The sequence below is a fragment of the Lynx rufus genome, unplaced genomic scaffold, assembly GCF_022079265.1.
Source record: "Lynx rufus isolate CCGP_SWC_20201006 ecotype Redwood Valley unplaced genomic scaffold, mLynRuf1.p SCAF_6, whole genome shotgun sequence".
Taxonomy (NCBI): domain Eukaryota; kingdom Metazoa; phylum Chordata; class Mammalia; order Carnivora; family Felidae; genus Lynx; species Lynx rufus.
In genome coordinates this window covers 83,108,207-83,120,344 of record NW_025814878.1, presented here as the reverse complement: position 1 = coordinate 83,120,344, position 12,138 = coordinate 83,108,207, and the positions used below count along the sequence as shown (strand labels likewise).

The following is a 12,138-nucleotide window of genomic DNA, read 5'->3' as shown; positions in this document are numbered from 1 at the left end:
AGGAAATGAAACTGAGATACTTACTATAGTAACCATATAATACAGTGTCCTCAATCTGTCTGCTGACATTAGCATTAGCCCAGTCCTGGGATAAAAAGGAAATAGAAATATTAACGAAACATCCATTTGTGTAACAATTACAATTAGGTTTTAATATAACTGAATGTCACTTATAAATACATCATCAACTAAACAAGTATGGCCTGTGCCTTCAATAATTAATTAAGAGACAGATAAGTAAACAAACTTCAACAGGCAAATGCTCAGATGACAACATAGTTCTAGGGAAACACATAAACAGGAGCCACCAAACTCAGCCTAAAGATCAGGGATGGCTTCCCAAAATGATTCTAACCCGAAAAATGAAGAAAGAAAGGTTGTTCTCAGAAAATAGGAGGAAAAAAAAACAAACAGTAGGAAGTACAGAAGATAGGAGGAACATAGCTGAAAGTTTGAAAAAACTGCAAGAAGCTAAACATATAGTTTCATTAGAGCCTTTGGAAAGCTAAGAAAAAGCAGGTGGAGCAAGGGAGGGAAAGAGCCAGGTTTAAGGGACTATGAATCATGCTAAGTATTTTGGACTTTGTCCTAAGGAAAACAGAAAATAGTGACGAATTATTATACAGAGAGTGAAATACGATTGAATTTTAGAAAGAAGATATTTGAGTACAATATACATTTTTTAAAAATACCTAAAAAAAAGTCAATCTAAACTTCTTTGCCTTCATCCCACACAAGTGTTCTTTAAATTAGTAATTTAAATGTAGTAATTTAACTTAGAAAATATAATTCAAATTAATCTTTTCAAATAAAAAAATCTGTATACTAATGAATCAGAACTAAATGCAAATCTTTTTATTAAATGTCCTAAACTTTATGCATATGAAAAATTAAATGTGGAGAGTCTAAGTGACTACTGCTATTAAGTAGTAAGGCTCAAATTGGTATCAAAGGTCATTTCTTTTCTATAAACACTTTAAGAGCTCAAGTGGTATCAACATCCCACTATACTGGCTCTTAAGGAAGGGTATCAGCATTTAAAGTTCCTTCCAAAATAATTTAGGTTTTTCTTTTTTTTTTCTTTTTCACCTACAAACACTGAACAATGAACATCTATGAATTTCTTGCTGACAAATTGGTAAAAGAACAAAAATGTGGAAAATCCAAATTTAGCACCACAAAAGCAAAACCTTGACACACAAAGTAGAATAAAAATAGTATTTTTCCAATAGCAATAAAGACTATAAAAAATTTAATAGGTTATATAAAATTTTATATTATACAAAGAAAATTAAATTGATTATAGAACTTTTTAAAGATCTAAATAAATGAAAAGTCACATGTTCCCACATGAAAAGATTGTAAATACCAAATCCCTCCAAATTAATCTATAAAAACTATATATCCTGCCAATCCAAATCCCAATATACTAGGAGGTGGAGTATTTTGACATGCTGATTAAAAAAATCATCTGAAAAACATACAGGCAAGAGCTAGGAAATTTTTCGAAAAAGATCAACAATGAGGAATTTACCCAATTATGAGATTTTATTAATAAAACATAAAAATCTATTATTATAGTAACTTTTCATTTACCTAGGTGGCAAAATTTAAAACACATTATTAGTGGCAAATGTGGCGACAAAGCCATCTCCTACATGGTAAGTAAAATAGTCTATGATCTAAACATTGTTTGTTGGAATATATCCTAAAAAGATTCACACAAATCAGGACAGGTATCAGTACACAGATATGTTTTAAAGACAAATAGTAGTCTAATGAATGACCTCAAGAGCTCTTACTGGATTATATGGCAACAAGCTACCAAAATGAAGCCTCCATTTCCCATACAGTAGGAGGAGCTGAACCCCATATTCACAGGACTAAAGGAGCCCAAAGTCTCTAGATGTTCAGCAACTGGAATGTCCAAGCACCTCATGAACAGCTTGTATCAAGTGCACACTACCCGGCACCCAAGTCCATACTGTTTATCTACCTGCAAGGCCATTCTCCTTCTTGCCATATAAGACGAGCGAACAAAAGGAGGAAGAGGTACCTCTGCTAAAGCACCTGCACTTTGGGAAAGGTCATCGTTTTGCAGAATGTCAAGTAGATAAGAACCTGTGTACTTGCTGACCGTTCTCTCCGTAATTCCAGCCTGCACCAAATGTTTATTGATTCTTCACTCAAGAGCTCTTTATCCAACAATATTCAGTGTAGTGTTGTTCAAAAAATTAAAAAACAGTAACAACAACTGGAAATAATCTAAATGCCTGAGGAGAAACTGTATAGACATTAAAAACAATGGAATCTATATAAACTAGCATATATAGATATCCATGAGGGGATAGCACAGAACACATTGCAGCTAATAGTTTTAACACATGCAATCTTTGTCTAAAAAATGAAACACCCACACATATACAAAAAAAAAAAAAATTGCAACAGTGTTTACCACATGGCCATGGCAAAGCACTGGGGAGAATTCTGTTCCATGACTGGAAATTTTTTCAATGATTCAGGTATCCAAATTAATATGTACATAATCAAAACTTCAGCTCCTAACAGTTTCTTTAGCTGTTGTGTATGCACAAAACAGAATTTTAAAAAGATTTCTGAATCCTGAAGATTTTTTGAAATAGAGGATAATTCATCTATCCCTAATACAAACTCCCTTCCAATTTCCAAAATAATCCCACAAGAATTAATGTGGCCATTGAGAATTACTTAAAAGTTAAACTTTAAAATTAAACAAGACCCCAACCTCAGAAAAAAGTTAAAAGTAGAAAGTATGTTAAGGTAATCTAAAGCCAAAGATTCATTGACATTTAGTATTTTTCATCCTGCAAGGTTCTTCTGTTTAACCAAATCTTATGGCAATAAGAAAATATTTCTGTTACTATTTTAAAGCTAAAAATATGTGTAAAATATACATCATTCAAGTACTATTAGTGCATTTGGCTTTTATACAGTTTTGCCTCCAAGGTATATATTGTCAAAAGAGCTTAGTTTATGAAACCTTCCTTCTTTTACCTTTTGAGAACCGCTATGCCCTTGATACATTTTGTAGACCACTGCCTCCCAAGGTAGAAACCAAAAGAAACTACAGAGTCATTGAAGACCCAAGAACTAATACTAGAGAATATTAAAGACCACTTGAGATGAAAGGAAAATAGAAATTCCATAGAACAAAGATATAGTGGATCATGTAAAATTTCCTTTCTATTCTTCGAGATGACACTTTGAAATGATCAGCCCAACCCAAAACTACACAACCCACCTCGATTTTACCTGGTATTCTTACCTTAGGCCAGTAGTTTTTATTCAGGGGTGACTCTGGCTCCCATGGGCATTTGGCAATGGAGACCCAGGGGGTAGGGGGAGTGTCAGTGTGCTACTGGCATTTGTGTGTAGAAGCAAAGATGTGTTAACTGTCTATGATGCACAGGATAACCCCCACAACAAAGATAAACCAGCACAAAATGTCAATGCCTAAAAAACGCTGACTTGGAGTTCCCTAAAATAATTTGGAGCCGTAAGACAGGAGCTTACTCAACTTACTACCAAATCTAACACCTACCTCCATCTGTATTCAAATGTTAGTCCTTCCTCCAGCCAAGTACCTATAGTCCTATTTATGGCCAATCCTTTCACATTTAGATCTCCAACTCCTCTGCTTTCTCAAGAACACTGTCCCTGAAATGATATCCTATCTTCCCTCTCAAAAATTTCTCCCACTGTACTGAATCCTAAAGTATACCAACTCTAGTAACTTCCATCAAGCACAGAGATAATACGCATAACCACCACAAATAACAACACCTCTCTTGATCCCACCTCCTAATCCCTTAGAGAACAAAAGTTCTCAAAAAGTTTTCAGCATTCCCTATCACCACTTCCTCACCTCCCATCCAGAGTTAACCCACTCCAACCTGACCACCCATGTGCTCCACTGAAACTATCTTGTTCCTTGCTTACCACTGACCAAAGCCAGCAGTCACTTCTCTACCCCTCTCCCTACACCTCTCAGCAACACTTCCAACTCCTACTTGATACCTCCACTTTTATATATACAATAGGCATTTTGAAGGTAATTTGTCCAAAATACAGTTCTATTAACATGACTTAAGGTCATAAACAATCCACCAGGCCTCGTCTTAATCTCAGCTAGTACCGAAGTGCAACACCACAATACCACAAATAGGCCAAACTCATCTCGAGCTTCTGTATTTGCTGTTTCCTCTCCCCACAGGCTTTTCCCTCTGGTTCTTCACCTGACTGGCTTCTCTTTATCCAGGTCTCATCTCAAGTAATCTGTTCCAGCAATCTGGCCTTCCTGTGCCCCTATCTGAATTACCCACAACTTAAACTTTCACATCAATCTATTATATTTCCTCACAGAATGTATCAACATGAAATTCACTTGTTTTGACTGTTTACTGTTGGCCTGATCTTACAGAATGTAAGCTCCATGAAAAGAGCAGCTTCATGTGTTTTATTAATCTCTGTGCTGACAGCTTGGAGCCTGGAACCTGCTTCAGATTCTGTGTCTCCCTCTCCCTGCCCCTCTCCTGTTCGTGCTCTCTCTCTCTCTCTCTCTCTCTCTCTCTCTCTCTCAATCTCAAAGAATAAACAACATTAAAAAAAAATGTTTTAAATAATAATTTGCATAATTGGAAAGGAAATCAGAAATCTTCCAGTCCAACATCCTTCATTTTAAAAATGAAGAGCTTGAAGTCTAGAAAACTTAACTAATTTGACCAAAATATAGCCTAGATAGTAGAGTCAAGTCTAGAACTCAGGTCTTGTAACTCCCAGCTAGCTTAGTGGTCTTTTCCATATACCATACAGACTCAAAGTACTCAATGTGAAACAGACTACAATTGTGATCCACCACTAAAAAAAGCCCTTGTAAATTATTTACTTCATTAATGTAAATCAACTCAAACTTCAAGGGAGCTAGGAGAGATACAAAATAAAACCTACTGCATTACTTAATATATTTTCGGATTGACAAAAGGTATTCTTCACACTTGGAAAGTTGTTCAATCAGTACCAGTTCACTTCTAGTCTTCCATGTTGGCTGTCCCATTCTTAGCCTCTGTGCTGCATGTGCACCCTCACTGATTCCCAGACACAACAACAGAAGCATAATATATACTGGACTACTAAACTTAAACACTTATTTGCCAAGAATTTGAAAGGGGAAAAAAAATCACAAGTATGATAGTAATTACCTTAAAGTACGATAGTAATTACCTTAAATGTACCATTTTGATTCTTCATGTAAGAAACCAGAAATATATCCACTGGTAGAAGTGCTGAAGTGATAAGTGCAATTGCCAGAGAAAAAATTGCTGTTATGGTGGAGACAACTTCACTTTCCCGCTGACTTTGGTATTTACGAACATATATCCAGCAGAATGCCAAAATAGCCTGAAAGACAACAAAAAGAAATGTTTTGCTACTGCACTATGTATTCTCTAACTCTGATTTTAGCATGTGTTTGAAAGTTTCCAATGGGAAACTATGTCAAATGAAGGTCCTTTTACATGTGTAATGAAGGTCCATTACCTCTTATAACCTTATTCTAGATTTATAATTTTCAAAGCCTATTTCATGAATGCAGTACAACCTCACTTAGATGCAAAGACACACCAAAAAACAAGTTATTGATAACAGTGCTCAGTTACATATATCCTCATTGAATACACTGCAATCATTAATGGTCTCATATGTCATAGTTGTAATTAGCTTTGCATACTTTTTACCTATAGATTTCTCCAGACTAATACAATATAACTTGAATTGAAATTAACTTCTGCCCCATTATGACAGTTCAAGGGTACCATTCAGCTAAAAGACTAACTGCCAATAATCACGATGCAATCGACAAATTATAATATAATTCAAATTTTAAAGGGCATTAAACAAAGAAAAGTGAACATTAAAAATGAGTACATGTGCACTGCAAGGAACTTTCCAGTGATGAAAGTACACTCAGAGGTACTGAGGATGACATCTCTAATCCACCAGGTACTCTTAATAGCTGTCAATGCCTTTCTAATGACTAACACAGAGCATAGGACTTTGCTCACGATTCTCTAATTTTAGGGAATATCAGAATCATCTGGAGGGCTTGTTATAGTAAAAAATGCTAAGCGCCACCCCCAGAGTTTCAGATTCAGGGGTCTGGAGTGGGCCCAGAAAATGTGCCTTTGTAACAAGTTCCAATTGAGGCTGCTATTAGTCCAAGAACTACATTTTGAGAAACTCTCCTCTACTCAAATGTAGGGAAATACAGATAGGTACTAAACCAGTGATTCTCAGCCTAGGCTGGGTTAGAATCACCTGGGCAGTTTTTAAATACTTTTATGCTGTCCCCACAAATCAGAGTGAGGTTCCTGCAGGCCACAGCATTTTTAAAAAGCCTGAGGATTCCAATCTGAGCCAAATTTGAGAACCACTGTTACTTTGTTTTTTATTTTATTAAAGTAGTGTTGACATGCAATGTTACATTAGCTTCCAGTGTACACCATAGTGATTCTACAATTCTACTCTCTATGCAATGCTCACAAGTGTAGCTGCCATCTATAACCACACAACTCTATTACAATATCGCAGACCTTCCATCCTAATGACTTACTCATTCCATAACTAGAAGCCTGTACCTCCCGCTCCCCTTCACCCATTTTGCTCACCCTCTCCCTTCTGGCAGCCACCAGTTTGTTCTCTGTATTTATGGGTCTGTTTCTGGTTTTTTGTTTTGCTTTTTATATGCCACATATAAGTGAAATCATATGGTATTTGCCTTTATGCCTCTGGCCTATTTCACCCTCTAGGTCCATCCATGTTGTGGCAAATGGCAATGGAATATGACTTAACCATAAGAGAGAACCATTGTTTTAAATAAACTCTATTAAGAGCTCTGGGACAAAAGCGTCATTTTGTCCTTTCACTCTCTTCAACAGATTCCACTGTTACTTCCTTTCCGGGTATCCTAGTTCAGGAGCCTGAACTGAACTAACACCACCACTCAACTTGTTTCACAGCTTCCAAATTCCCCTACCACAACCAAGATGTAAGAACAGTTCCACCACCACAGAAAAATCCCCTTTGCCCCTGTGTAGTTAACCCCTCTGTCTACTCTCCACCACTGTTCTCTGTCCCGATAGCTTCTGCCTTTCTAGAATGTCATAATGTACTATATTATATAGCATGTCATCTACTGAGTCTGGCTTCTTTCACTTAGCATAATGCATTTGAAATCCATCCAAGTTGTTGCATGTAATTCCTTCATATTACTAATATTTCAGCTGGTGTCAGAACAGCAGAAAAAATAACGTAAGAAGGGAATGTAGACTTTGGAAACTGGATGTTGGAGGAAAAATAAGACCTAGTGTCAAATTCTGGCTATTTATGAATTTATTTTTGTGTTAGGAAAACATTTTTCATTAATTTATATTAATATTGTACCATTTTTGTTTTTAAATGAATTCACAAATATTTAAAACATTCCTCAAATTACTTTGAAGCCACTGCAAGTTGAGCTTTACCATTCTATCCTTAGCAGGACCTGACACACAAAGTATTCAGTAATTTTTTTGATGGATTTCAAAAAGATCTGCACTTTACAAAGTTCAAAGTGATAGGTATTACTGCAAAGGAAGATGTTTGCCAAAACCAGACAGACAAGTAGGGAAAGGGCAACTCAAGCAAAATAGTTAAGACAGAGAATACTGAATTTTTTGGTCTCAGGAGATATTATAGTTTTAAAACTGAGAACCCCAAAGAGCTTTTTGTTTATGTGGGTAAAATCTATCAGTAGTGACTACATTATAAAATAAATCAAATGTCATCATCTACAAAATAGTAATAAGAATATTTCATAGCAGGTTATAAGACTTAAATAAGATGTAAAGAGTTTAGCACAGTGCCTGGCCACAATAACTGCTTCACAAATAGCAACTGTCATATGAATTGTCATAGGTCACTACATCATATGAAACCAAATGTCATGTGAAATAACATCTTAAGAACATTTCATAAAAGAAATATACAATTTTGTTAATAATTATAAAGAAAAGTTTAGAGCAGTCTCCAACCTCTCCCAACAGATTCTAATTTAACTGGTCTGGGCAGTAGGCTTTTTTAAAACTCCTTAGTGGACTTTGATGAGAAGTTAAGGTTGACAATGACTGGGGGAGAGGCAGGAATGAGAACGGATGAATGTTTCTTAAACTAATGAGCATAGATCCTTTCTGTGTCAGTAAGGCTGGGGTCTTATATTTAGTATATCTAACAAGGTGATGGTCACTTTGAGTAACAAGAATAAACTTGCTTTACAGAAATGAAGTCTCTGTCTTATATAGCAAAGGGAAATGCAATTGAGGATCTTGGGGGACTTATATAGAAAGGTTTAGATTTCATATAGTAAACATAGGTAGTTAGATTATAGGCTTGGAGGACTAAATCTAACCATTCCTCATGTGGCAGAAGAAACTGAAGTCCATTCTGTTTGCCCAGGATCACACAAATAAGTCAATCTTACTGTTCGATTCTTCAGTAGATTACTGGCAGCAGCTGTCAAAGTGTGAAGTCCTCCAACCACTGGCAGTCCCAGAACCCTAAGGATTTGCAAATTGAAAACTATTCTCATAATACTAAAAAGTCATTTGTCTTTTTCACTATGTTGCTATCTGCACTCATGTTGTGTTAAGTCATGGGTAAACACTGCTGGCAAATTAAGCATGAATCAAGACAACAGCACCAAATTGTGCCAGTAGTTACTGTATTCTTCACCTCCAGATACACACCCACAGAGGACAATTTAAGACTGTGCTTAATGAAACAGTAAAAATTAACTTTACTGAACTTCAACCCTTGAATCTTTTTTAATACTCCATGGGGGAAACTGCGAAGATTAGGCTGGAGTTTCTGCTGCTGCACGTTAAGGTGTGCTGGCTATCTCTTAGGAGTAATGTAGGAGCTGAAAACCAAGTCAGGCACTGGTTTCAAAGGAATATCGCTTTGACTTGACAGTACGTGTGATTATGGTTATTCAGACTTGGGACACTTGGCATATTTTGTTGAAATGAACAAACAGAACCTATCACCTCAAGAGGGGAAAAAAAGAAAAAAAAAAAAAAAAAAAACCTGACAGTATTTGTTCCCAAAGATAAAATTCGAGAGTTTAAATGAAACTCAGAATTTTGGAAAACTTGTATCCACAACTGTGGGCTTGACAGTTTCTCAGTACTTATTTCTGGAACACTTCTTCTGACAAGATCAGTGGTAATAATAATGAATGTGATATGTTAACATTATATATTGAAATATATCCATATTTGGAATATCTGCATCACTCAGTGAACCAGTATTTTCCAAATAATCAATGCATGATGTTATAAAACCATGCATGGGGCAGAAAGATCCATTCAAGTTCAACAGGGATCAACAAATTTTAATGTAACAGAATGAAGTTTATTCACAGGGTTTCAGATTCCATTATTTCAACTAACCTTTAGAAAGCTTCTATTTATTGAGTTTTGGTGTCATATTTAAGAATATCCACAATTACCTAAACAATACTCCTCTGCGAGGTACCACTAAAACGGGATTTTCTTCATACACTTCAACCAAAATAACATTTCAAAAGACTGAATGCAAAAGCAGACATAAGAATCTAGCTCTTTTCTCCCAAAGCATAAGAGACTTAAAAACTCAGAACAAACTGAGGGTTGATGGGGGTGGGAAGGAGGGGAGGGTTGGTGATGGGTATTGAAGAGGGCATCTTTTGGGATGGGCACTGAGTGTTGTATGGAAACCAATTTGACAATAAATTTCATATATTAAAAAAAATTTTGTAAATAAAAATAATAAAAAAAAAAGAATCTAGCTCTCTTCTAATAAGCCAGGAATTATAGGAATTTGCAGAAAATTAAACGATAGCCCTTATTACTAATTTTTTCCTGTTCCAACATCTAGTTTCAAACTCCTCAATTCCCTTCTCATTTTATTTTTTTTCCTGGTGTATCATCACCAATTTCAATGACTTCCTTTATTCATCCATCCAATGTCTACCTCAATTCCACTTTCTTTTGATATTACTCTCTGTTCTCTGAAGTCCTATATCATTTATAAAATCATACTTTGGTTTTCAGTACTTACAATACCTATTTTAAGAATTTTTGTTTTCCCACCTATCTTCAGGCCCACTTAAAAGCTACTTTGTTTTGTTTACATCCTCCCACAATTTATAGCACAACTCATATACATTAAATGTTTATTAATTGATAACTGCCAAGATATTCCTGCCAGACTTTGATACTGGTTCCATGCTCATTTGTTTTCTTCTAAACCAACTGAATATGATAGTCTGTTCAGGAACTCCTGAACGCGAGAACTCCGTAAGTACAAGACTGGATGGCTTTGGAGACATGGCCACCCTCTATAGTTTCCATTTTCTCCACCAAGAAGAGTAAATAAAGTATGTTCCAGTGTAAAGGCAGTATTATTTTCTGGGAGAGTGAAGGTAGCAGGAGATAATTTTCCATAAGTTTTCACATTTTTTTTCTTTGTAGCATTTTTTCTGAAACATTTACCAGCAAAACATACTACCCGGCTTGCAGACATTGTAGTGGAATCTAACAAGTCTTGATTTCCAGAACTGAAGTTAGCAGTTTTAGGGGCTGATTTTTGTTTTCTGTTTTAGTAATTGCAAAGCAGCAAAATACTTTGGGACACAAAGTACCCAACAGGATAAGGAGAGTGAGAATGGGGAGGGTTATGGAGAGAAACAAATTGGACCCCCAAATAAAATAAGCCCAAGGGTTTTAATATGAGGCAGTAAAGTAAAAAACTAGGCCATTTGGGCTATTTAGGCCCACGTTTTGATCACTAAACAGGAGTAAGACGACTGGGAAAGGTGGTACCTGAGGTCAGATACATTTTAGTATATACACACCCTGATACTGGCAGTAAAGAGGGCTACAGCTCTTCCCTACATAGGTTTCTACATCTATCACAAAAGACTGAAAAGGAATGTGAAACCGGGAAGTCAGAAAGAACACCTCACGTCATCAAAGCATCGCACAATCGGTACAGAAGGTTGCAGACTTAATAATCCCAAGGGTAGGGAACACGGACAAACAATTTTGGGAAGCAGAGGCCTCCTGCCAGATCAAGGCCAGCGCCTACTGAACTTGCAAAGATCAGGTGCTGCTGCCCCACACCTTATGCTCCCGTCTCACGTGGGGGCCAGGGGCCACTTCTCCCTTCTGAACCCGGAGGGTCTCCTCCGTTCCCAAACTCCACCCGCCCCAGTGCTCTTGTGAGGGATGAGGGTAAGAGTTTCGATAATGGAAACCTACAATACTAGACGTCATCAGGGAAAATACATCAAAAGCAGCCGGAAATCAGTGCCTCCGTACCCACTCCGAGCGCAGGCCCCGCCCCGGAGCAGAGGAGCCCCCAACAGTCCAAACTAAAAGGGGGGCGGGGCGGGACGAGGAGGGTCTCCCAGGCCCTAACAGACCAGCTGCCGGGCCGACCGGCCCCTCCCTCTCTCCCACCAGTCCAAACACTGGGAAAACTATGAGCACCTCCCCTACCAGTAATAAGAGGCCGAATATGCACCAGCCGATCACCAGCTCCGCCGAAGCCGCGCCAGAAGGCGCCGCCGCCGCCATCTTCACTTCCGGCCCGGAGACTTGGGCACGGGGGGTGGGGAAAGGGGAGGGGGAAAGGGGAAAGAGTGTGAAGGACTCTGCGCCCGTGCACCCTAAAGGTTAAAGGGGCGGAGGAGGCGGAGGGGGCGGGAGGGGCGGAGCAAATGGTTGCCAAGGAGCCCCAGCCCTCTAGCGTCCCCTGGCGCTGAGCCGGGCGGGGGGCGGGGCGTGCCCGGGACGCCGTGACGTCACCGCGCTGCTCACTCCCGAGGTGAGGTGAAGGCTTTAAGTCAGGGTGTTGTTTTACTGCATCGCAACTTTATTAGAAAAATTGGTTCAGCCCAAGTTGATAGACGGGAAAGCGAGGGAACTCCACAAGGCCTGGATTGGGTTTTTCTGGAAATTCAAGCCAACATTAGGAGTTTCAACTTTCTCCTAGAAAGGAAGTTTGTCCCTAGTGTCCAAGACA

General features: G+C 38.0%; 1 protein-coding gene across 4 annotated transcripts in view; it reads right to left on the bottom strand.

The window, feature by feature from the left end:
* Positions 1 to 11,788, bottom strand: part of LMBRD1 (LMBR1 domain containing 1) — a 110,489-nt gene extending 98,701 nt beyond the window's left edge. For 2 of the 4 annotated variants that reach the window (XM_047102166.1, XM_047102168.1), the window contains exons 1-4: positions 11,613 to 11,699; positions 8,552 to 8,627; positions 5,260 to 5,436; positions 25 to 85 (exon numbers count right to left, since the gene is read on the bottom strand). In XM_047102166.1, the coding sequence (XP_046958122.1) occupies positions 25 to 85; positions 5,260 to 5,286 (88 nt within the window). In that variant the 5' untranslated portion in view covers positions 5,287 to 5,436; positions 8,552 to 8,627; positions 11,613 to 11,699. Of the gene's footprint in view, positions 1 to 24; positions 86 to 5,259; positions 5,437 to 8,551; positions 8,628 to 11,612 lie in introns of all 4 variants that reach the window. The other 2 variants (XM_047102165.1, XM_047102167.1) reach the window with 2 other exon arrangements.
* Positions 11,789 to 12,138: the final 350 nt, after the last annotated feature.